Source organism: Mycetomoellerius zeteki, unplaced genomic scaffold, assembly GCF_001594055.1.
Source record: "Mycetomoellerius zeteki isolate Tzet28-1 unplaced genomic scaffold, Tzet1.0 scaffold93, whole genome shotgun sequence".
Lineage (NCBI taxonomy): Eukaryota > Metazoa > Arthropoda > Insecta > Hymenoptera > Formicidae > Mycetomoellerius > Mycetomoellerius zeteki.
This window is the reverse complement of record NW_017257968.1, coordinates 1053393-1079707: the sequence shown is the minus strand read 5'-3', so window position 1 is coordinate 1079707 and position 26315 is coordinate 1053393. Positions and strand designations below refer to the sequence as shown.

The 26315-nt window shown below is 32.1% G+C and overlaps 2 protein-coding genes across 2 annotated transcripts; one reads left to right on the top strand and one right to left on the bottom strand.

The window, feature by feature from the left end:
* Window positions 1–3209: 3209 nt before the first annotated feature.
* LOC108730485 (uncharacterized) lies at window positions 3210–23296 on the top strand. Its single transcript, XM_018460208.1, has 5 exons — window positions 3210–3599; window positions 3909–4024; window positions 14143–21616; window positions 21713–23003; window positions 23118–23296. Exons 1-5 carry the CDS (start codon window positions 3498–3500, stop codon window positions 23294–23296), a joined length of 9162 nt encoding a protein of 3053 aa, XP_018315710.1. The 5' UTR covers window positions 3210–3497.
* A 1737-nt stretch (window positions 23297–25033) lies between these two features.
* LOC108730533 (cytochrome c oxidase subunit 6A1, mitochondrial) lies at window positions 25034–25931 on the bottom strand. Its single transcript, XM_018460295.1, has 3 exons — window positions 25791–25931; window positions 25360–25514; window positions 25034–25244 (listed from the first exon to the last, which is right to left on the bottom strand). Exons 1-3 carry the CDS (start codon window positions 25876–25878, stop codon window positions 25161–25163), a joined length of 327 nt encoding a protein of 108 aa, XP_018315797.1. The 5' UTR covers window positions 25879–25931; the 3' UTR covers window positions 25034–25160.
* Between the last annotated feature and the right edge of the window lie 384 nt (window positions 25932–26315).

The following is a 26315-nucleotide window of genomic DNA, read 5'->3' as shown; positions in this document are numbered from 1 at the left end:
TCACCATGACAAGTTAATATTTGTTATATTGTATATATGTGAGTTTATGTTGTTTCTGAAGAAGGCTAAAAAATGAGCCGAAACATGTAAACGCGTTTAGTAAAATAAAGAAGTTTTACGCTTTTTATAGTCGTATTATTTATGCAACGTCTTCCGCGCTTGACTCCTATTGCCCATGTTCTTTTGATATCACAAATTCTTCAGACGTGACATTTTCCAACAATTCAATGTAATTTTAAATGCAACAATTTTTTAAAAATTTATTTTTTAAAGATTCAATCTTATACAATAATCTTATTATAAAAGAATGGATTTGAGATAAAATTGTTTTTAATTTTTATTCAAGGAAGAAATTAAATGTCAAAGAAATAATAACAGGGTTAATATGTGTATATATATACAATATATATCTTAAAAATTATATATTTACAAAATCTAAATACACACACATGTAAAAAATTATACAAATTTTATTTAAGACATCTTTTCATATATCTTATTGTTCCGACAATTATTTTCGCATATGAGCATGGATAGCGTATATACGGAAGCGTTAATAATTAATTCTCGAAAATGATATATCGTATTATAACTTTATTACACATGGTTGAATTTGTAAAAAAATAATCTTTAATTTGGTATATAAAAAAATTAAAAATTAAAGAAAATTACGGGTGGTGGGGGTATTTTGTTAAACAAAAAAATTTTTTTTCTTTATAACTTTAAAGTACTCTTGAAATCGTACAACTCTTATTAAAAAAATTTTTTCTATCTTTTATACTTCCGACGATATTCGCTCGAAAGAAAAATTCTGTTTTTTTTTCGAAGGAGTATTTACCCCTTAAACATCAGTTAGCGCATGTATAAAAAAATACGTGTCTCTCTCTCTTAGATTTTCGCGTTTTACAATATATTTCATGGAGAATCAAATCGGTTCCGGACAGTTATGAAACTTCCCTTGCAAGTTTACGAAAATGTCTTCATTATTTAGTCAGTCGGGTCAATTTAAAATATTAGCTGCGTTCATCAGAAAAAAACAGGTTTGCTTGCAACTGTTATAAGGATTTTTAATATGATTGGTTCTTGCCTTTAATTTCTCATGGATTTAAATGTATAACGAAATATATTGAAAAATTTTACAACAGTTGCAAAGTGCTTTCTTTGCTAAACGTAGCCATTGAAGATCTGTCTTTCAATATATAATATTATATAAAGGTACGAAACGTGTCAGTAAAGTAGAATAAAATTATCGTATTAAACACAAGTTGCGTACACAAGAAATGTATATGTAAAATATGAGTTATAAAATATAACTAATTGAATCGGTAAAGAATATCGCTGTCTTATATAGGAATGCTATATATAAATACATACAAAACACACACACACACACACACACACACACACACACACACACACACACACACACACACACACACACACACACACGTGCGCACTCACGCACCCCCTCCACGCGCGCGCGCGTGTATGCATATACTCGTATATGAATACTTTTTTATAATTATGCAAATCAGAACATTATGCAAAACAGAATGTATTAATTTTGAGCTAGTCTCGACACCAATGATCATCTCTTGAACAACTAATATGTATTCTTCCTATGCATTTTAAATCGTCACTTTTGCAATAAAATACGCTAAAAATATCAATGATGCGAAGCCCGCATATACATATGTATTGTATTTTTGAGAATAGAAATATCTGCTTTTGCGTGTCATGATTGCCAGGTTTCCTTCTGCATCGAAATAGTTCGTCATAACTCATATCTTTGATGACTCATCTCCTCTTTTTTTTTTATTTGTCGTATATCCCCGTTGATCCGACAAAGACCGATCAACGAAGAAACGAAAGGGATGCTATAGTTATCGGAAGTTTATGTGGTATCTAGATGATAGCACACACGGAAACGATATATCTACAGGTCAGATTTTTCTTGGTAGTCAACAGCATACGTCTGTATTTAGTAGTATAAATAGTAATTCAACGCGTTCACCGTTTAGTATAAGAAGAAGTATCTGGTACGATATGATCGTGCGGATAGACAGTTAATCTGAGCATTTCTAAATATCTTCTTCAAGAATATTAGCGACTCGCATCGTGTTCTGTCTCTTTTTGTTATAAAATGCTACAATAATCGACAAAGAAAAGAATATTTCTCTGTGTCGGCGAAGGAACAACATCGGCAGGTAATTTGGCAAGTGATCTGAGAGAGAGAAAAATCCGGATTATTTCTTTTGCTGTATATCGAGCGCAAAAAAAGTGAACAAAACAGCTTCGAATACCTAATATATCATTTATATCTTTCAGAATATCTAATATATCATTATATCTTACGAGAAATACAATACTACATAATATACGAATAATTTATCGAAGGGATTAAATAACACAACGATATTAAATTTTAGGGAGGGAGGAGAGAGAAATATGAGACGCATTAAGCGAGACCATGAAACGCAAAGAATCTTGTTATCGTTAGAAGTGATGAGGCTATCTATACTGCATCACGTATGATGAATCTCAAGTTACATCAAGTTGCAAATTCATTTGCGATGCGTCATGTAAAACGCAAAATTATTGTGAGAAAACGTTCGCGAGCAAAAATTTAAAAGTTAGTTTAATGAAATTTGCAATGCAAACTTTCGCATAATATAGATGCATAAAATTTTATTGGAAAAAATGAAAGATATGTTATATGCTTCCCTACGTGCAATTTATACATACGAAAAAGGATATATCTAAGAACGCTTATTTTCCTTGGAAAAATTCGAAAAAGTTCGAGAAAAAAATGCAAATACTGATAAATAAAGTAAAGGAATTTTGTGAAAGAAAGAAAAGAAAAAATGGAAAAATAAATATAGCATTCAACATTCCTCGGACGATTCCATTCTCAAAACGACAATAAAATTTCTCGAAAAAAAGGACATTGTTAGATATAACTTACCTCTTCTCAGGTATAAAAATCCCTAGCTATAAAACCTTCAGGTAGAAAATTTACCCTCTCTCCAATTTTCACAATCAGAATTCTATTCTTGTCGCATATTATCCTTGTAATTTACTGAAAGATAACTTATTGTTAGAAGATATTCGACAAACGATCAGTGAGAAATAAATTAAGCGTCGAGAGATACATGACACTCTGTCTGGATATCTACCTACAATAATAATTGAAAGTAGAAGAGAGGGACAGTCGCGATAAACAGAGGACGATCGCGCCAGCGTATCTCGCCGTCTCCTTAGCGCGGTCTTTCATCGGTTACCATTGGCCAATCGTCGAACTGATTAGGCACGTACGGACTCGCTAGCTCTTTTCCTGATATAACTCAGTTCCTTCGGACTGTGTGTGTGTATACCACTGTGATCGAGAGAGTAAGGATTATTACGCTTGCTCTGTGATTACCGAGAGCTTGAGTGGGGAGAAATTTGCCTATCCAAAAGAGAATTATCAGTGACAAATTATTTTAGCCGTGCGGGTAATGGCTGAATGCAAGGAGCAGGCTACTTATATGTTTAACAACTTCGAGTTGAAGAGATGGCTTCACGGAGACGAAAATCGTCGTCGTACGCTGCTGGTCAAGGTGCGAATTTTTGTTTATTGCCGATTTTACGTAGTAAATCTAACGAGACTATAAGACGTGTATTAATCTAACCTATATTATAAAATGTTGACATTGTCGATAAACAACTTTAATACAATTTGTACACTTTACAGTCTCTCCATCAGCATTGTGCGTTTTTTTTTTGTTGTGAATTCATTATTCTCTCAGCTTCAGCTTGTATAGAAAGTGATATTGTAAAAATTTATTCTACTTGATGGTAGACAATTTGATGCAACCTCAAATATGTATGGAATATGCTGAAATCTGACAGGAAAATAATTATTTCAGCTAAAGGATGATCTGCGGAAGCTGGGATTATCGAGGCGGGCGACACGAGCAGGACTCGTGCAACTTGCGATGAAGCCATGCGTGATTCTAAAACGATTGTCAGGTCCCCGTTGCAGGTAAGTTTCTGTTCGGTTTTCTATAAAGCCGCGGGCTATACGTTTAATAATGAACACAGCGAATACAAATAATGGACATTTATGTTTCTGTTTGTAAGCTTATTGCTTTTTTTTATTGCACCGAGCGTTCGATCAGATTCAGTATTCGCTGCAATAAAGTGTTTAACTCGTGCTATTTGTTGAAGCAATAACGAACTTTCGCGTTCGGTGTTCGTTCGTAAATGTATACCCGATTTAACATAAATGTTGTATCAGTATGGACTGTAAATCGTATTTGTAGTTACGCTTCATTCGCAATTTATGACGTGTTAGTTTTGCATAAAATGAGAAAGGAATTGTTTCTGCTGCGAAATATGTGGTAATTTCGATTTTTTTTTACACGAGACGCCAATAATAACAAGATGCAGCAACTGCTAATTATTAGGAGTTAATTATTGCGAATTAATTTAATTTTAATTTGAAAATATTTTGTGACCGAAATATTTTACGTTTTTCAAATTAGAGTACAAATAAGTGAAACCATATCCCTCGAATTCTTTTGCATTTCCCTATTACATTTAATACAATTTATACACTTTATAGTCTTTCCATCAGCATTGTGCGTTTTTTTTAATTGTGAATTCATTATTCTCTCAGTTTTAGCTTGTATAGAGAATAATATTGTAAAAATTTATTCTACTTGGCGGTAGACAATTTGATGCAACTTCAAACGTGGAATATGCTGAAATATCTGACAGCAAATTTATAGTAGAATTTTCACAATTATTTTTCTCGAAATTTTTTTTTAATTTTGTTAATATTTTTTTGTTTAATATTTATATTTTATATATGTGTGTGTATATATTATTATATGTTTTTAGAAATACAAATTTTTTTTCTTTACATAAAACTAAATGTTAAAGATATAATTTTTATAAAATACGAGAGACAAAATACACTTTATGCTGTAAATATTTATATCTTATGTTTTATAAAAATGATAGACTTAAAAAAGATATATATCATTTTTTAATTAAGATTTATTTCGAGAAAAATTAATGGAAAAATGTGAGTCAGTGGTTTCAGTACATAGAAAGTATTCTCTACAGCATACAAGCTTTGGTATTATCTTGCTTAAAAAAAAAATACTTCAACATTTTTTGCATATACATGTATGTTCTATTTTTTTTCACATTTAATTTATTGTAAGTAAAATTTTCGAATTTTTTCTCGAAACGTGTAGAGGTTAAAGATATATACATACTTTCAAGTAGGAAGAGGTTCTTAGTGTATGTGATGAAAGAATTCACTCTCACCACTGTAACTTTTTGCTTCGCTTTTGGGTTTCTTTGCCCTCCTTTGTGTTTATGTGAGTCCCAGTTCCCAGTGCGACCATGACGGTCTCAAGTGGTTCCAAGGGTTGAAGAAATATCGACAGTTTGGACGAAACTGTTGTGTCGATTAGACGTCCGCTACTTCTTCACTGTTGGTGTCGTAGGATCAGCGAGTAAATTAATGTTTTTACATGACGATATTATTTATATTCGAAGTTGGTGCGATTGATAACGGAAAGATATTTTTAATAATAACTGGTGTGAAATACTTTTAATAATAATTGGTGTGAAATACGGAATATTTCTAAATACGGATAATTGTTTAGCGTTGTTAGTTTGTCTAATAGCACATTATCATTCATTCATTATTATCCGGAGGGTAACCATTGAGTCTGCATATAATAATTAAAGGTATCTACATTAATAAATTAGATCTGTATTCAGAATGCGCTTTTACGATGTTAGTGTATATTTGGTACATAGTTTACGTTACTATACAATTTCATACATAAGCACGTACTTATCGATAAAATTCGCGTTCTGAATGATGGGCCGTACAGTTTAAGATAAATAAAGATATAATCTTAGCGATATAATCTTAGTACATGTTTACATAGAGTATTTAGTTAGAATTTACTTTCTATTTCACGGAAAAAATGCTTTTGTTAAAGTATCTAAAAAATTTAGCTACATATCGATCTGAAAATAATTTTATTGTATTATCAATAAAATAATTATGTAGGACGTTCAAGCTCGTTGTTAGAACGTCTAAATTTCTTGCAGAGAGAGAGAGAGCGTCACTCATTATACTTGAGTTTTCTACATATTATTTTAAAGGTTCAACAAAATTATTTTCAGATCTGTATTTAGCAAAATTTTTAGATGTTTCAGCAAAACATTCTTCCGTGTGTTGCCATGTTACAATATTCAAATTAAGGAAATGAGAAGGATCTTCGGATAATTTTTTTCTCGAATAAGTCGATATTATTATTGTCATCTGCAACAGAGAATACAAAGATATACCCTTCTTTCGGGATAATTTAAAAAATGTACGCAATTACAAAAATGTTACACTAAAATTTTATTTGTTTTGCATTTTTTAACTTTGATTATTATCTAAAATAAAGCGTTAATGCAATTTTAACTACGCGTTACCTAACAAAAACATTTCATATAAGTACATAAATAAATATGTATAAACATATATAAATATATATGTGTGTATGTATATATGTATATATGTATAATGATTATACGCTGTTAAATTATGGTGTCAAATTTAACTAATAAATATAATAATATTGGCTCTTTGAAGTCAATAATAATAAATGATAAGGAGCATATAGGCTAAACCGCAGGATGTTATTGCAAAATATCTATTATTCATTTAAACTACATGTAGAATAATTAATATGGGATTCACTTTGTAATTTGACACACACAGGACAATGAAAATGACATGTATTCAACGCAACTAACTGAATTTTTAAAGAAGATTTGACAATTTGTCCAAGAAGTTAAGCGGAATTGTAATTGCCTAATCAACTTTTGTAAATTATAAAATAAAGTTCTATTTAAAAAATTTTTGTACTGAAGATGACGACTGGATAACAGTCGAAACGTCTACATGTAGTTTAAATGAATAATAGATATATTTTGCAATAACATTCTGCGATCTATATGCTTCAAATTTAACTATCATTTTTTTTATAAACTAACGATTTATTTAGTAGGATCAGTAGCGACTTAAATTAAGTTAAATTTGACATTCTTCTTTATAGATTTAACAGTGCTATATAATTATACGGTGTCTAGTAAGTTTTGACAAAGAGTGCGGATAGAGAAGATTAAACTGGCAATGAGTTGAAAGTAGATCAAACTGATAATGAGTGCTGTATCATTTTGCAATTTTTGTAAATTACGAGAAATTAATCACTACAGATTGCCGAATGAGCGCATATTCGCCCGACCTACCGCTAAATGCAAGCGCGCGGCGTGATATGACCACCTAGTATGGAGAATTGTTTTCTTTCACTGTTCATACATAATTATTGTCGTCTGTAATAAATGTAAACAATTTCCCATGCGTTTAGTAGTCATGACCTATGGACGTATGTACATACATTCAACGGGAACCCGGACGTATACACGTTCATTCGGCGATCTTTAGAATTAATTTGTCGTAAATTATTGTGAAAATTACAAAATGATATAGGACATTTAAATTCATTCTACCTGCACACGAACGCATATCAAAACTAGCTATCCAGTATATATTTGTTTTTATATGAAAAATTTTTTAAGTAGTAATGGAAAATGCATTGGAACGTAATGAATGCATTTAAGAATGGATACATTTAAGGATGCCCTGTACATAGCACGTAGCACGTGTTGTATAATAAATGATTATCAATAACGATTATGCGTGCCTCTTTATGGAGACTGATATGTTGCAAACTCAATTGATGGATTGGTAGATTTTGATTTCTTAAGCGCATTTCGCAAACCTCACGATTCCATATTATGTAAAAATAAAGCATAACAAATTCGATGAATTGGAAATAAGTTTTTTTACATAGATTTTGTTATCAACAGTAAATCAGGATTGTTAGCGGTCAGGGAAATCAGGGAAAAGTCAGAGAAATTATTATCAAGGAATTTATTAACCTAAAATAAAATTAAATTACTGTAAAATTCGAAGTTTAAACTTTACTTCTTTAGAAATTATAAAATAGAATTTTTTTAATTTTTTAAAGAAGCAATGCAAATATTTTTTATTTTTAATTTTGCAATGAGCAATTTGCAGAAAAAAATTAACAGACATTGTGTTAGAGAAAAAAACTTAACTTTATAAATTCAAAATATGTATTAATGATGAACATTTCGTAAATCATTTTTAATTAAAGTCAATTAAAGTGATAATTAGAACATACAGTGTTTTAATAAAATGATTAATGCCTGTATTACTCAGATCTTATATTTAAGGCCCGACTAATACAGGCATTAATCAGGCCTTATATTTAGGTCTTTCTTAAATTTATCTTTCTTAGATGCTCTACGAATTATTTTATTGACTACTGAGCATTTAAAGATAAATTTAAAGAAGCCTTGAATATAAGACTATGAATATGGTCAAATCTGACTGAATATGGACAAAAATCTCAATAAGCAATATGCAAAACAAAGATACATGTATAGCCGCCGTTTCCTGTAATTCATTTGTTTTTTTAACTCATGATATACCGATAGTCGTATGTTCCACTTAACGTTTGCAACACACTCACTGCAAGTCATATCGTATTATTATTTATTTTTGCAACTTGTTCTTTAAGGTAAATAATTCTTTGAATATAAATATTTTTTATTGTACTGTTTATAAAATAAAAAATTTTAAACAATAATAAACGATTTATTAAGACCGTATATGTGAATACATAACAAGTAAGAGTTTAATGCCTATTACGGTCGAAGCTGGATCTTAGATGCTTTTTAAATAATTTCTATGTGAATTTATATACTAAATATGTAATCATTTGAACTGCGCGTCGAAATGATTTTTCGGACTTCTGAACGCAATTAAACTACTATAGTAATATCACAAATTGAATTGATAAGTAATTTAATAATTTGATGCTTAATCTTGCATCCTATTAGAAAGATGTTAATGTACTGAAAAACTGTATTGCTTAAATTTATCTTCATTGTAGAGCTAAAGATAAATTTAGTGTATAAATTCACATAGAAAAAAATTTAATATTTTTCTTTGTTTTTATTCAAAGAATCTTTCAGGGAATTTTTTCAAAAAGTGACCAAGAAAACCGGAAAGAGTCAGGGAAATTTTTTTTTCTTTTTTGCTAACAACCCTGTAAATCTTCATACTAATAATTTTATTACTACGAAATGTTATTAAGACATACTGTTAAATTCATAATATCAAGTTATATCCAATTTGAATTATATTTTGAATCATTTCTATAGATTGCGCCCCACAGCTCTTATTCAATATATTTAGTTAATTTAACTAAAACAATGAAGTTAAACAATTTAACACAATTTCATAATATTAAATTTGACTTAAATTCAGTTTATTATTTATTAAATGCATACGCTAATATAGATGTTGGTTATTTTAAAATTAACCACAGCAATGGATTGATTTACTGTGACGTAGGTACATAGAAGTTTTAATTCAATTTAACTCGAGGGATAACTTTGCTTCTTTGATATTTAACAGAGTGACTACGATGATTATGACATTTATTATGAGGAAACATGAAATTCTAATTAACAAAATAAAAATAGAAAAATATAAGGTAAATATTGAGGAGAGAGCCAGCGCCGATGACATGTTGTTAGGGTCATGATCTCAAGTGACTTCTAACAGGTTTTAGCCGTCGCTTGTTATTCGTTAAAAAGTTATTATCAATCGAAGTTAATAATTATTGATCTGCTTTACACGAAGAGTTAGATAACTTTAAATGGGAAGAAAGATATGTGAGGTGGACGAGATCAAGGAATACAATTTTTCACATGAAGCGACTTTCACCCTCCTGTCAAGGGACGCACGACTTCCACGTGAAGCAATTTTCACCCTACCTCCACCTCCTGCTAAAGTTATCCCTCGAAGGTCGCTTCGTGTAGAAAGATTCGCGCACTCCTTAGTAGGGAGGGAGGTGGGGTGAAAGTTGATTTGGGTAGGAAGTCGTGCGCCCCTATGTTCTACTATATAAAAATTATATGAGAAAATAACATTTTCGTCGGCGCTGGCTTCCTCCATCTCAATATTTACCAAATATAATATTAAATTTAAAAGAAAATAAAAATGTTGAATAAAATTAAAAAGCCGAAGCAAAAAATATTTTTTATTTCTCTGAAACTAACTAGTCTTGAGTTCCAGCGAATGTCAGATTCGCTGCAATGATGCATAAATCTCGTTGTTTCAGCGATATTCGATTCGTCCGACATACTACTACGCGCAGAAAGATAATACACGATACAGAGCAATTATGTCCTTCAACTGCATAATTTGCTTTAACAACGGAGAGTACCATCGATTCGTTCGCGCATTGTATTCGTGAATTCGACATTGGAAGGTAGGTGTATAAAAAAAAAGGTCTTGCGATGATATAGTAAAAAAATTTCCGTGTAAGGAAAGTCAGTGTTGCTACATTCTGTCGCCCCCTGTCGGAGAACAACACTGCGATGTTCCGTCGCACTAGCATGCGTTCACGGGAAAGTATCTTTGATCTTTGATGCGATATTCGTGAGAAAATTCGAAATCGAACGGTTCTCTTTCTTTGATGCATTATGGAATACGAAATTCCCAAGAAATCCATGGATGATTGGAAGTTGCTGGCTGAAACATCCAAGACCAAACACAATGGTAACGCTAAACAAACAAAAATAGAGTCTTCAAAACGAAGCATTTCGCTTTGAAGCATTCCTTAGCCAACAGGATTTACAGATGTTTTGTAAAAATCTTTCTCATCCACTCCAAGATTTCCTTGATCGAATTGCAGTGTGATTCGATCAGGCGCGATCGTGTGCGTGCAAGTAATAATCGTTATTCACCTCCCAAAATGTTGCTCAATGAATTTCTGGAATCAATGTGCATGAGTGTTTGTTCTGAAATAAAGGAGTTCTTTGTTATTTAATGTATATCATTATATTAATATATTATTAATTAAATTAGTATTATTAATTAAATAATATTAATTTGCACATATTGCGCAGCAGAACTGATTCGTTTCTTAAACAAATATGTATATATGTATTTTTTTTGCTATTTTAATCATTTATCTACGATATACAGGGTTTGTCCGAAAAATAATGTCAATGACTTTATTGTGAAGCGACTATACGTCGCAGCGCGATCGGATCGGTTGGAATCGGTGGAGGAGGAAGTCAGCTTACGAACGCGCGGTCGCTCAGTCGTCTTTGATCATTCGGTGAGTAAAGACAAGCTTTTCCGTGAAACGCGTTTTCGTCTTCTGTGCAAGCCGTAATGCAGCGCTCGTTGATGGCCGTCCAGTGCGGGCTTCATCGTTGATCTCTTCACGGCCTTCTAAAAAAGCCTTGTGTCACCGGTAGACTTGTCGATCTGACAAACAATCATCAGTTTCCATTGCGAACTTGTCGAGTTTCACACAAAACTTGATCGCAATTTTTTGTTCGAACGAGCGCTGCATTACGGCTTGCACAGGAGACGAAAACGCGTTTTACGGAAAAGCTTGTCTTTACTCACCGAATGATCAAAAACGACTGAGTGACCGCGCGTTCGTAAGCTTCCTCCTCCACCGATTCCAACCGATCCGATCGCGCTGCGACGTCGCTTCACAATAAAGTCATTGACATTATTTTTCGGACAAACTCTGTATGAAAATATATGCCTGGTTTATGCTTCGGTCTTAATCTTAGTCTTAAAAGTTGGCAACAAAGAATGCCATAAGATCGTTTATGCTTCCCCAGTCTTAACCGTACACTGTTAAATTTATAGTGTCAAATTTAACTTAACGTGAGTCGCCACTGTTCCTCAATTATATCGTTATTTTATACTCAGTGTTTTCCATTATCTAGATAAAATTATTTAGATAATTATATAGATGAAGAAATGGCTTTATCTTATCTTTAGATTGTTAAGAATATAGATTATTTTTATCTTATCTTAGATAAAATCTTTTTTAAATTAACTAAGATTGTAGAAGAGTATCGTAAAAAAATTTCTATATAACTTCTAGTAGTAGCAATGATGAGAATTTTTTTATGATATAGATAAAACTGGGATTAGTATGACATCAGTCATAATTCAAAGACATTGAAATACTTTCATATTTAGAAGATAAATCTAAGGAATTAGATATTCTTAATTTGTATCCACACGTCAAACAAATTTTTTTTAAATATGACACATTGCCATTATCAGCGTCAGTAGAGCGCCTTTTTATTTGTGGACAACAAATATTAATTCCACGTAGAAACCGTTTGTTAGAACACGGTTCAAAACACTTTTATTCGTAAAAAATAAAGATTAATGAAAATATTTTTTGTATCCAAATGCTCAATTTCTTCACTTCCAGATAAGTTGCGGATATCCTTATCCAGGAGATATCTCTATTGTATTCTAGGAGATATCTCTTAAAGTTATCTAGAGATGAAGAAATCGTTTTACTGCCTAATAGTTAGTTAAAAACAAAATTATCTTAAAAATTATCTAGATAAAATTTTTTTTAATTTCATCTTTTATCTAGATTAATGTACAGTTAATCATCTTCATCTTATCTGAGATACATTTTTGTGTGATTTATCTTATCTATATCTAGATAATTTTTAATTATCTAAGCGCAACACTGTTTATGCTAAAGCAATACTTATATTTGACACTATACAGTGTCAATTTAACACGATATATAATGTCAAATTTAACTATCGTTTTGATAAAAAATAACTATATATTTAGTAGAAGCAGTAGCGACTCACGTTAGATTAAATTTAACACTATAAATTTAACAGTGTAGTCTTAATCTTAGTATCAAAAAGTTCCTGTCTTTTAACTTTAGTCCTAATTCCTTAAGAAAAAGACATGGGCATGCGTATAATATTGAGAGCAAAATGTCAGATGCGGAATTAATTGAATGTGTCCAACAATTTGATGTGGTTTGAAATAAAAAAAATTCAAATTACAAAAATAAGGTAGTTGTAAGAAACAGTTGGAGAAGCTTTAAATTTAAGTGGTAAGTTATTTAAGGTAACAGATAAAACCATAAACCAGTCCTTAAGATTAGGTTAGGACTAATTCTAAGACTAAGTTTAAATTTAAGTGGTAAATTATTTAAGGTAACAGATAAAAGCATAAACCAATCCTTAAGATTAGGTTAGGACTAATTCTAGACTAAGATTAAGACCGAAGCATAAACCAGGCAATAGACTTTAATGAAATAAATCAATAATTAAAAGTGTCTATAAGAACCAACTGGATAGTGTGTAGTGTGCGCATTAATTTATTCAAATCTATTTATTTATCTATTTATTAATCTACTTTGACCCCCACGGTTAGTAGGGTCCTATTCAGGTCTCAATGTTTGTAGTAGGTCTAAACGTATATAACTTATTAATGTAGTACTGTAGTAGAATAAATTAATGTATACCTATACTATTATCCGGTGTTGGCTGTTATAGGCACTAATTATTGATTCAATTATTTGTTTAAGTAAAAATAAATTAATCAATACAAGGACTGTTGCATGATTTTCTGCGCGAAGCGACTTCCATCCCATTTCTCAGATTTTAGCCGTCGCTCGTTATCTGTTAAAAAGTTATTAACAATCGAAGTTGCTAGTTATTTCTCCGCTTTGTATGAAAAGGTGGATGACTCTAAGCAGGTGGGAGGTTTAAGATGGACCGACTAGGGGAATAACTTTTTACGTGAGAGACAAGGCCTCTCTTCCACCTCCCCTCTGCTTTCCACGCGAAGCATAGAAAGTCGTGCGCCCCTACATGTTACTATATAAAAACAAAAATTATATTTAAAAAATAACGTTTTCAAAGAAAATTTTTATTTTGAAGCAGGAAATCTATTTTAAAGCAGAGAATTTTTGTTTTACATAGTAGAAAAGAGACGTTATTTTTTTAAACTTTTCTTCTTAATAACTTTTTAACAAATAACGAGTGACGGCTAAAACTTGTTGGAAGTTACTCAAGGTCTATTGAAGGGGGGGGGGGGCTATTCGGTATATTTACCACATTTTTTTATTATAATACACTTACAATTATTATATATTTTCGTTTTTGCACATTTTTATGTTTCAGAAAGAAGTTACTGCAATCATCGCATAATAAGCATAATTTCGTTCACAACGAAAGGTTGCAAAACAATCATCGAGACGATGCCGAAAACAACCGATTAGAAGACAACTCGCAAGATATTGTTCAACACACATCCGATGCACAAATTCCAAACGCTGCTGTTGGAACAATATTGATTAATGCGGTGGACGCTAATAAAACGTGTCAAAATAAGATTCAAGAGTGTTATTTATCCAGAAAAGAATCGTCAGATGGCACTAAACAAGATTTTAGTCAAAAAGTAACAACAAATGTTTCTCATATTGATGTTACATCAACAAATTATAGAGATATTTCTGCAAAAAAATCTGCTATTGAAGCGTCACCTAGCTTTTCCTCGTCGGAGGATGAATCGCTGAATAAACATATACAAAATATTGTTCATGAATTTATAAACAAATCATCAGATATAATTATACCAATTCAATTGAAGGAACATTCAGACTCTAAAAGTAGCATCGATCCCTTGAAAGATATTTTTAGAAGAGAACATAAGGAAAAGAAAGAATGTGAAGTAAGACAAGAATTTTCCCCAGTAAAAAGCAAACTGTTAGATATATCACAAGAAGATTCCTATAAATCTAAAACTGATAATATCCTTGATAGTAATATTAGCTCAAGCAATGCAATAATTTCAGAATCAAAAACATATGCAAAAGTAAAAGTAATTAATTTCATAGGTAAGATTCAAAACGTGTCTGCTTCAGAAAAATCAGAAAAGTCAATTGAACATATCGATACAGTGTTACATCAAATGCTCATAAAGGAAGATGTTAATAAAGCAAAAATATATTTAGAATCTAAAAATCCGCAAACAGAGAGTCAACCTATCGAAACAAATTCTAAAACAACAATTAAAAGAAAGATACGTTCCGGAAGTTTAGATCGCAATATATCGTTGATAAAGGTACGAAGAGAGAATGAAGTGAATATGTCACCAAAAAAAGTAGTAGCAGATAGTACTATTGGAATATCTCACTATGAAATGCTATCCGATAATGAATTAGTTCACACAACAAATCAAAGAAATGAGGCGAGCACGAAATGTATAATAAGAGAAAGAGGAAGTTCTAAATTCCTGAAGCGAATAAGGGAACGACATAGGAAAGAAAATAATATGAAGATTATAAAGATACGAGCAAAATTTCATGAATGTTTTCGACGCAATTTCGACCCCGACACAAGTGAAAGTGAAGAGGAACGCGAAATTCTGTTGAATCTGAAGAAAAATAAACAACAGTTTGATGAGCCATTACATAATAATATAACAGAAGAAAAGGTAGAATATATTTTTGAAAGAAATAAGTTAACACATGATTTATCGGCTAATAACTGGCAGAAAAATATAGAGAGCACAATACCAGATAAAATAAGGTCCGACAACTTACACGATTCTACTGTATCCGACAAAGAATACACTCTGCACGATGCTGTAACAGAAAAACAGATAGAAGATAGTACATCGTTAGATAAATGTGCTACGTTAATTAACAATTCACAGGAAAGTACAGAGAACATAAACTTAGATAATTTATGCGATTCTAGCACATGCGCTGAAAAGTTTGATACTATGAGCGATGTTACAACAGATGAAGAAATATCGATATGTAAACGTATAAACACTTCTATCAATGATCCACAAAAAGATATATCAGAGAACATGTACTCTGATATTTCATGCGATTCCGATGCATGCACCGAAAAATATTCTCCGTCCAATGTTACAACAGACGAGGAGGCAGAAAAAGCATTGATTTGTGAACGTGGCACGTCAGATAATAATTTTCAGAAAAATGTAAAAAAAAATAAAAAGAACGCAATTTGGGCTAAAATAAAATTTAAGAATTCAAACAATTCCTCTACATACAAAGAAAAGTATTATGCTATGACAGAAAAGAACATAGAAGATGGAGCAGCAGTATGTAATTATAATATGTCGACTAATAATTTGCAAGGAAATATAGATGTACCGGCTGAAATAAGATCTGATAATTCAAGCGATTCTTCTAATTGTAACAAGAAGTATTGTGCTACAAATGTTATTGTAACAAGAAAGGAAATAAAAAATAAAGCATTGATATATACGAATAATACGTTAACTAATAATTCACAGGAAAATATAGAGAACGCAATACCAGCTAAAGCAAAATCTAATAATTTAGGGAATTTCATTGCAAGAACCAAAAAATGTGATATTACAACAAAAAAGAAGATAAATAATGACGAATCAATTAATGATGAATCGATATGCATGTTACCTGATAATTCACAGAAAAATATAGAGAGCGCAATACCGCTTGAAGTGATGGCCGATAATTCGTGCAATTCCACTGTAAATACCGGAAAATACGTTAAACACAATACTATAACAGATGAAAAGAGAGATGGAGCATCATCGATATATAAACACAGCACATCTAATGATTCGCAAGAACATATAAAGAGCACAATATCGGCTGAAGTAAATTTCGATAATTCGTGCATTTCCATTTCAAATATCGAAAAATATTCTACGGACAATATTGTAACAGACGAAAAGACAGAAGATGGAGTATCAACATGTAAATGTGATACACCTGTCAATAATTCACAGGAAAATATAGAGAGTGTAATACCAGTTGAAGTACAATTCGATAATTCATGCGACTCTGAGTGCGAAATTCATTCCACTGTAAGTGTCGAAAACCATGACTCTATGCACGATATTGCAAAAGATGACAAAGTAAAAAATAGAGCAATATGTAAGCATAACATGTCAGCTAATGAGTCAGAAAATATAGAAAATGTAGTCTCGGCAGAAAAACAGGGTATACAGAATTCTTCGTCAATTAACGACACGGAAAATAATAGTAAATGTGATATTAGCGCGAAACATAATATGCCGTCCACGATTGAAATAAATTTAGATGAAAATATGAGTATAGAAAATATATATTTAAATAAAAATATAAAAAAAAAAGCAGATACCACTTACAAGAAAGCGGAAGAAGTAAGTGTACAATCTGCATTACAAAATCTGCAAAAGAATCAAGAAATGCGCAATGTCGAAAGTATTGATTTAGCGCAACGCAAAAACATGCAAAAAAATGCAACGTCAAATTTGGAATTGCTAATCATGTCTACATTTGAATCAACATCGTACAATGTTGGCAAAAAAGACAATCGTGACATGTTAGAAAAAAATGTCGAAAATTTATCGTTATCAAGTAACGATAACATTGGGAAAGACGAAAAAACAATTGATCAGCTTTCAATGATAACATCAAAATTAAAAAAAAATTCTTCGGAAGAAAAAAGTAACGATTCTTTTTCGATATCACAGTCAAATTCATCTAGCAAATCAAATTATAGTGATAATTGCTCATTGGACATTCACTTAACAGATGATGACAACAGTAGTGATATTGAAGTAGAAATAAAAATAAAACCCAAATTAAAATCTCGAGTATCACGGAAATTTTCATTAAAAGCACCTTGGTCTGCAGTAAATACATGTATCAAAAACTTACACACACTTAAGGATAACCCAAGCTTTCTTAATGAACTTTTGCAGATGGATCATAGAACATTTGAAAAGTCTAATCGCAAGATCACAAATACAAGAGAAAAAGAAGACAATACGTCATTAGATAATGTTAATGTTACTGCCGAGACTGACGAAATCATATGTGATTCTAGTCCTACTACTAAAGATGATGAAAATCATTCTCAACAACGAAATTCTCCAGACCGTCCAATTTTAAACGAAGATAGAAATATGATAGCCTATGATGATGAAAAAGAAAAAGATGAATGCACTCAATCTCTCATACAGACGACTCCAATAATAACTGAAAACAATCTTGACTCAAGTAGACTTGTGTGCGATACATCCGATTTGGGAAAACAGTCACAAAAGGTTATCACAAACGACAAACAGAAAAACAACGAAGAACAAAATTTTCAAGATAAAACAACTTTAGAGGGAACTAAAAATGTGGTGGAGCATAATCAGGTTGAAGAAGTTGAAATATTGTCTGTCGAGAGAAAGAAACCGCAGATAACGACAGAAAATAGTTCTAAATCAATTAAAGCTGCATACGACACGCCTGATGTAGCAGAACAGTTACCACAAACTTCCTCGGATATGACACATAAGAAAGTACGAGTCCGTTCTATTGCGGAACTTAGTTGTCAGTGTGTCGAGAAATCTAGTCCGAATGCATCAATTCCAAGGAGTGTATGCTCAGCATTCTGTCAGTCAGCATCTCAATCGGCAACTATTCATTCAATATCTTCTCAATCAGCACCTCAATCAACATCTTTTCAACCAGCACCTCCATCAGTGTTTTTTCAATCAGCACCTTCTCAATCGATACTTTTTCAACCAGTACTTCCTCAATCAACATGTCCTCAGTTAGGACATCCTTCATTAGTACCTCCTCGATTTACATCTTCTCAATCAACATCTTCTCAGTCAGTATCCAAACGGCCACCGCCATCATCGTATAACGCCACTTTTAAACATACATACCTCTCACCTAATACAAGTTCCGCGGTTGCACCGGTTGAAATTAATACTCCAAATAATAACAACGCTCTCAGAAATTTAATACAGATTACAATAAAAAATATCTGCACCCATGTTGGATATTGCCGCAGTCTTAATCAATATAATCATGTAAGAATAAATTTTCCTAAAGATTACGTACAAGGATTATCTACAACTATGCAACAAATAAGTCAAGACTTAGAAAACTTGAAAACATGGCTGAATATGAAGGATATTGACAGCACGTTGATTCATATTAATTTTTATATGCCAAAAAATCAACCAGTGACAGTTTCGGAATTGAAGAACTATGTGCAAATTTGTTATGACTTATACTTTTCACAACAAAATTATGCAAACTCGTTACAATATCCGAATATTAGCAGATTACTTTCAAATGCATCATTGTCGAATGTCAACGCGCAACAGTTTTCGAGAAATGCTTCATTTCCAGATGCGAGAATACCAAATCGTGATACATTCATGCAATCTTCAACAATGCCATGTCCAGCACCAACGATCCCAAATATCAGCCAGCAGCAATTGATCAGAAATTCGGCTAATTCTACACAAGTACCACACTCGAGACAATCTAGGCCAAATATTCATCAATCATATATGTCTTATGTACCACCTACAGCACAGTCACATATGCCGAACGTTAATCAACAACAATCTTTAGAAAATACGAGTCATCCGGTACAAGGCCGATATATGCCAGCAAATATGTTGAATGTTGGCGTTCAACAGGGTTTGGTAATTATGAGTAATATTTCATCATCGAATGTTAATATGCACTCGTATGAATCAGTAAATCAAGGAAACACAAACGTGTCTCCTACAACTAACACGAGACAAGTATACACCACTTTGCAACAAAATACAATTAGCAATACTGCAACTGCATCTGCTGCTAATAACATGGAACAACAGAAACAAATGTATCCTCAGACATCGCAAATAAACTCAAGAACAACAGTTTATCCACCGCCTATGACAAATCAAAATAATTCTCTTGGAATACGCCAAACTGTGCCAGGCTATGACAATGTCAACTTAACTGGATCTTTCACAATAAATCCTGATACCTCAAGAACCAACGCTGCAATGGGAAATGCTAGACATAGGAGCACAAATGTGAATCAGCAGCAAGTAAACTGCAATCCACAAGTATCTCAAATATCTTCAGGAAAAACGCAGTTTTTGCCGCAATACGATCCAAAACAAACTTATTTTATTGTATCTCAATCTGCACATTGCAACATACAAACGCATCCTGTTCAGAATACTTTGCCAGATCAAAACGTGTGGCAGATACCGCAGCAGCAATTGGCGGCAAATCAAGGGAATACAAGAATGTCTCCTACAACCAACAGGAAACAGTCATACGTCGTGTGGAGAAATGTAATTAGCAATACTGCAATCGAAAAAAGTCAAAGATACATCTTGCCCAAAGATACATCCACATGTCCAATTGATCTATCGATTAACGATATCCCGCAGAATATGCAACAAAACATGTCGCAACATAAATTGCCAGTAAATCAAGGGAATGCAAACATGCTTCCTACAATCAATACGAAACAATCACACATCACATCAAAAAATCCAATTAACAGTACAACCGTAAAAAGCCAGCGTGTAATATCCGAAGATATATCTATATGTCCAATTAATCTATCGATTAACAATACATTGCAAAATATGCAAGAAAACGTACTGAATAAAGAAGCAGAGATAGCAGAGTCACAAAATACAAATCTCATGCAAAAGAAGTCACAATCTATAAATCTGCAACAAGATGCACATCAAGAAATTCTAAGCGGATGCAATAAACTGCAAAATGTTAGCACTGTTTCGGAAACTTCTACGCAAAGATTGAGTATTTTACAAAGTATGATGTCTACAATATCTCCAAAAAAAAATAATGCAGTGTTATTTTTGTCCGAAATCGAACGAAAAAAGCAAAGAAACAAAGTTACGTTCTCTAATAATCTGGCGATTCTAACGGACATTCAGAAAATTCTATTGCGTGATCAAATAAAATCGTATTTTATCATGTGGGACGAACTGAAAAATTTACTTAGCAAGCAGGAATTCGAACGAGTACATAATGAGAGAATAATATTGTTTTACTCGTACTTAAATTTAGATGATTACATAAAGAGCATGATAAACGAGTCACAGACCGTTAAAAAATCCGTCGAAAAAAGTTCACAAGATAATACGTCACAAAACAAGTCAACATTACAAGCGAATACAATAGAAACATCCGTAGACAAGTTAACGAAGGCTCAACTTAATCAAGACAATGAAAATAGTTTAGAATGTAATAGGATTTTAGAAAAGCAATCAGAACAAAGTATTGATCCGAATATTTCAAAGAGTCCAAAATTTACGGCGGTAAAGAGTAATTTAGAAGCATCAAATGAAAAGTCACCTTATACGTCTGTGATAACTAAGAAATCCCTTCCAAAAAACATAAGATTACAAGAACAAGATAATACACTAAAGAAGCAATCCAAAAAAAGTTCATTGATCGATATGGAAAAAGAATCTCAGAGTACAAAAACATTGTCGCCGGAAAAGAAGTTGATCTCAGAAATGTCTGCCAAGAATTTGAAAACGAAAACGCAAGATAATGCGAAAATTAACGAGTTTCTAAAAGTGACAAGTTTATATGATTCCTCCCTTCTTAAACAAAGTCTACCGAATTTATTACAGGATGTGTCAACTGAGAACACAAAAGATCAATCAGAAATTACAACAAATAATATAAACAAGAGATTTAGTAATGTAGAAATGGAAAACATACGCGAAACTTCTGACATTGTAACATTAAATAGTAGCAAACAAAACGATGCGACATCACAAGCTCAGTATAACACGAAAGATCAAAATGAAAAAGTATATAATACCAATAATGAAATATCCAATAAAAATTTACGAGTTGGAATGCGTGATAACGTCAAAGAGAATATTGGAATATTAAATTCCACAAAGCTACAATCTGATCCATTGAATATATTGCGTATTTCAGAATCGTCCTCATCAAACATCATACAGGAATCGATATCTCCGAGAAAATATCTCGGAAAGAAATGTGAATCTACCGAAATATCGGAGCCACATATCGCAGATGAGGAACACGTCGAAGCAACATCAGAATTTTGCTTAAATATACAGCAACAAGATCCTACGAATGAACGAAGTAATGATTCTACTGAAACATTTGAAAGTTTTGGGAAACTGTATATTGACGAAAGTGCGATGCAAAACCAGTGCGATAAGATATCGTCTTTTGAAGAAGATAACTTAAAATCACAAGATTCAATAGAACTATTTGATACAATAAGCTGCGATTCTGTGAAAGTAACATCATTCTCTCTTCTCAAAAACACTGCTAAGGAAGATTTATCTAATACACATCAAGATTTCAAAACTGAAACACAAGACATTGAGGAATTCAATGAACATGAGGAACTCAATGAACACCAGTCGTTAGAAATAGAAAAGATGCAGCTACAGAATGTATCATTGAAGTTTGAAGATGAATGCAATATGAGAGAAAGTGTGATACAATCGAGCAATACTATAAAGAAACATGAAGATATAATAGAAGAAAATGATGAGCTATTAATAGTAGAGGAGGTCGATTTTCAAGAAATGTCATTAAAACATAAAGTTTCAAAAGACACATTGCATGTCGAAGAGAGCATGATAGAGTCGATCTATTTAAAACATCCTGAAGATATAGAAGAGAAAAAGATAGAAATAAACACTCAAAAGCTTCCTGAAAATATAGAAGAAGAAAAGACGGAAATAGATACTTACAGTATTATTGAAATGGCCAATAAAAATAGTGAGCAATCACTATTAACAATAGAGGAGATCGGATTTCAGAAAATATCAAAATTTAGAGATCCGGAAGATACATCAAGTATCGAAGACAACTCAATAGAGTCAATTTACTTACAACTTCCTGAAGATATAGAAGAGGAAATGATAAATATAGACACTCAAGAACTTCTTGAAGATATAGAAAAGAAAAAGACGAAAATGGATACTCACAGTGGTATTAAAGCAATCAATGAACAGCTCAAACATGTATCCGAACAAAAATATGGAAAATCGCGTACTCGTGCACTTAATTCCTTTCCAAGAGACGATTCTCTCGATGTAAATGAAACAGAAGTTTCCGCCAAAACTGATTTTCTTGACGCCGATGATGTTGAATATCTTTCCCTGAAAAGCGATGACTCCAATAGCATGCCGAGTATCTTGAACATTAGGAGTATATCGCCATCATCATTCGAGAAGATGAAAAATATAAATGCATTTCTTGAAAATAATTCAGAGTCGTTAATTGAAAATGATGAAAATTCATTGGATATAAATGACAATTTAGGAATTTCGGATGAGATAGATGAGAGGCTCTGTTTACGCTGCAAACGCAAAAGTGTGGTATATTGTCAGGCTTGCTTGGAAGCTCATTATTGCTCCAAACGTTGTTCATCTTTACATTGGAACGCGGAACACTACAAGCAATGCAAGGGTCGTAATTCGATTATCTGTATCGATGAGTAGTATAAAACCGTATATTTGTATCTTTAAGTACTCTATACAATAATCTTCTGCTAACATATTGTTAGCATCAAAACATTTCTCAATTAAGCAGTATTCATTGTTACATGTATTTAAAACTATATTGACGTGTTATTTTCGTAACAAAACTTTTCTATTAGTTATAAGATATATATAATAATTCACGCTAATATTTTACGTTTTTTTGTTGATAATAGGAAAAAAATAATAGTGAAAAAGTTGAAGAGTGTAATCATATTTAACTTTTTGAAATGTTACTTTTTTTCACAACTATACCGGTACATTTGTAATTGCAACTGTGCAATCGTGATGTGCAATTGTTCGAGCTTACGTTAATTTAACTGGCGATTATATATAATTATATATAATTCACGCGCGCGCACGCACACACACACGCACACACGCAATAATGAATGTGTGTGTGTGTGTGTGTGTGTGTGTGTGGGGATACGTATATGTATGTCTTCATTATTGCATTTGTGTAAAAAATGACATAGGAAATCAGAAATTTTCAATTTTTTCTCTGATATTTTTTTAATAGTCAACTGTAAAAGACACATTCCTTGTTAAAATATTGTATTATCCAATATAAATATAAGTAACAACAATGTATAGACAACGTAAAGTATTAATTTAGTTACATAATTTGTATGCCTACACTGGTGGAATTTGTCCGAATTCGTCCTAAATGTTTCCGAAAATTGTTGAAATGTACAAATTCGGACAATTAATATGGGAAATACAGATAAAATGGGATACTTTCCATCAAATTTCGGTAATACTGTTTGAATATGTTAGAACTTGCCATTTTTTTATATTTTTCGGACAAATTTTTTCCACCAGGATAAATAGCTTACATCAAGTCAATTACATTTCCTGCTCAGTTTAACTTAATTGATATATTTAAGTTTTTGATATTCTTATACCAGATTTGACAATACTACTACAATTTAAAAAACACTCGTCAATTAATTAAATATTGCGATGTGATAATATATTTGTCGTAACTACATTCGTTATATGTGAAATATATCAAAATGTGAAAGAAATATATCACGAAAGAATTGTATTTTAATAAAGATAAACAAAGTCATATTAATTGATGCTATTTTTAAATCATATTTGAGAACTCTAAATTTTTTAATTCTATGTGATATAAATACTTAAACATAAAATTAATAAAAGGTAGAATTATTTTCCCTTCATTGCAGATCTTTGATTAATTTAATGTAGTTCATAATATTAAATATTTCGGTAAAAAAAAACGTCATCTAGACTTATAAATTCAATATAGGGTAGGGGGGAGGTGAGCTATTCCGTCAGTTTCAACTTCAAAGTAATAAAAAAATTCACGATAGCAAACAAATCTCTTTGCAGTGACGTGCTTATAATTACATTATACAATCATGATTGCTTCTTGAGAGCACAATTACAATTTTTAAATCAGTGCTGGAATTTACTTGCAACTTTCAACCGATTTTCAGCTTGGTTCTTGTCCCTTACCTCACCAACCCACGTACAATCTAAATTCCGATCGGCTGAAAGTTATAAATAAATTTCAGCACTGCTTCAAATTATCAACATGACATGTGCTGTTCAGAAACAAACATTTTCGCAAGTGGACGAAAAAGCCCTGCTTTACCCTATATCCAATATTAAGTGAGTTTATAATTATGTCAAATCATAATCTGACAAGAAAATATAAGTATGGAAAAAATATAAATGTCATATCTATCATTTATTGACTCAATTGTTCATAAGCCAATATAATGCATACATGTTATAATATATGTTATAAAGAATGCTAATGTGAAGCATAATTATTACCATCTAAAAGAACCACTTTTTATTCTTCTTCGTAACCATCGGGTAGAGGATTCAGTTTAGAATTATGAAAAAGGCTGTGATTACCATCTCCCCATGGGAATTTCTAAAAATAATATTAATTATAAAGGAAGTATTATAAAAAAAAGGCTGTATTTTAGAAGTTCGTATCAATTTCTTGCATTTTGACACTATATATATATATATTCATATTTTGATACCTTGGTTCTTATCCTCATGTGGTCGTATGCGATAAATTCTGGATGTTCATCATGATGATGTGCTTGATGATTCAAATAGCAATTAACCATAGCCAAACCTATCGCTGGTAAGCCTACGAAAAACGAGATCCTCTTCCACATCAATTGCATTTGCTCTGTAAAGTACACAGCGTTATTGTTATGTAATGTTCATTGATAATTTATTTAACATTCTTCATACGTTTTCTTTTCATCTATAAAACATTGTACGCCAACATAACATTATTTAAATATAAAGACACTCCGCACTCAAGTCTTAATAACATTTGACAAAAACGGCACTTTATTGTAAAAAATATTCGCCAGTGTGCGACATTGTGCATACAAATACCGTTGTATTCAAATATGTAAATAATATATTAAAATTATCAGAATTTCTCATTTATATTCACCTGTAGCGCCATGAGTACCACTAAATTTAGGAGCATCCGTCGAATATTTTCTGGAAAAGGAGCGCATAAACTTCGTCCAAGAAGCCATTTTTATTCTTTTGCTCAGCTGTGCTCCACTATGCTCAGCTGCTCTTACTTTGACCAGAGGGATACCTGAGACTTGAGAGAGGCCATGTCGGAGAGAGGCCTTTTTTCTGTTACCGTCGAAACGCCCGTACACTACCGCCAGTATGTACATCCATTTTTGGTTTGGAAACTACGTGACTACATCCATTTTCTGACACTGTCGATAAAATCGTATCGCAGTGTTGCCACATGGTTCGCGTGAATATTCCCTAAATTAATTCTGTTTCCCCCTAAAAATTCCCTAAAAACTGTACACAAAATCCCCCAAAATCCCCTAAATGTCCAAAATAGCTCTTGATCATAGTAAGAAATTCTATTTTGGAACGATAAAGCAGTGCTGTCAGTACTGCCAGTTAATTTCGGAACATACCCTATGGCTGCGTTCAGCAGACTCAACAG

What these genes read in the sequence shown, in the direction of transcription:
- LOC108730485 (XM_018460208.1), top strand. Translation starts at nt 3,498, where the DNA reads ATGGCTGAATGCAAGGAGCAGGCTACTTATATGTTTAACAACTTCGAG. An exon ending in GTCGTACGCTGCTGGTCAAG is followed by an intron (nt 3,600 to 3,908) that starts GTGCGAATTTTT and finishes TAATTATTTCAG; the next exon opens with CTAAAGGATGATCTGCGGAA. An exon ending in CGAAAGATCAAAATGAAAAA is followed by an intron (nt 21,617 to 21,712) that starts GTATATAATACC and finishes AATTCCACAAAG; the next exon opens with CTACAATCTGATCCATTGAA.
- LOC108730533 (XM_018460295.1), bottom strand. Translation starts at nt 25,878, where the DNA reads ATGGCTTCTTGGACGAAGTTTATGCGCTCCTTTTCCAGAAAATATTCG. An exon ending in TGGTACTCATGGCGCTACAG is followed by an intron (nt 25,515 to 25,790) that starts GTGAATATAAAT and finishes TGTACTTTACAG; the next exon opens with AGCAAATGCAATTGATGTGG. An exon ending in ACATGAGGATAAGAACCAAG is followed by an intron (nt 25,245 to 25,359) that starts GTATCAAAATAT and finishes TATTATTTTTAG; the next exon opens with AAATTCCCATGGGGAGATGG.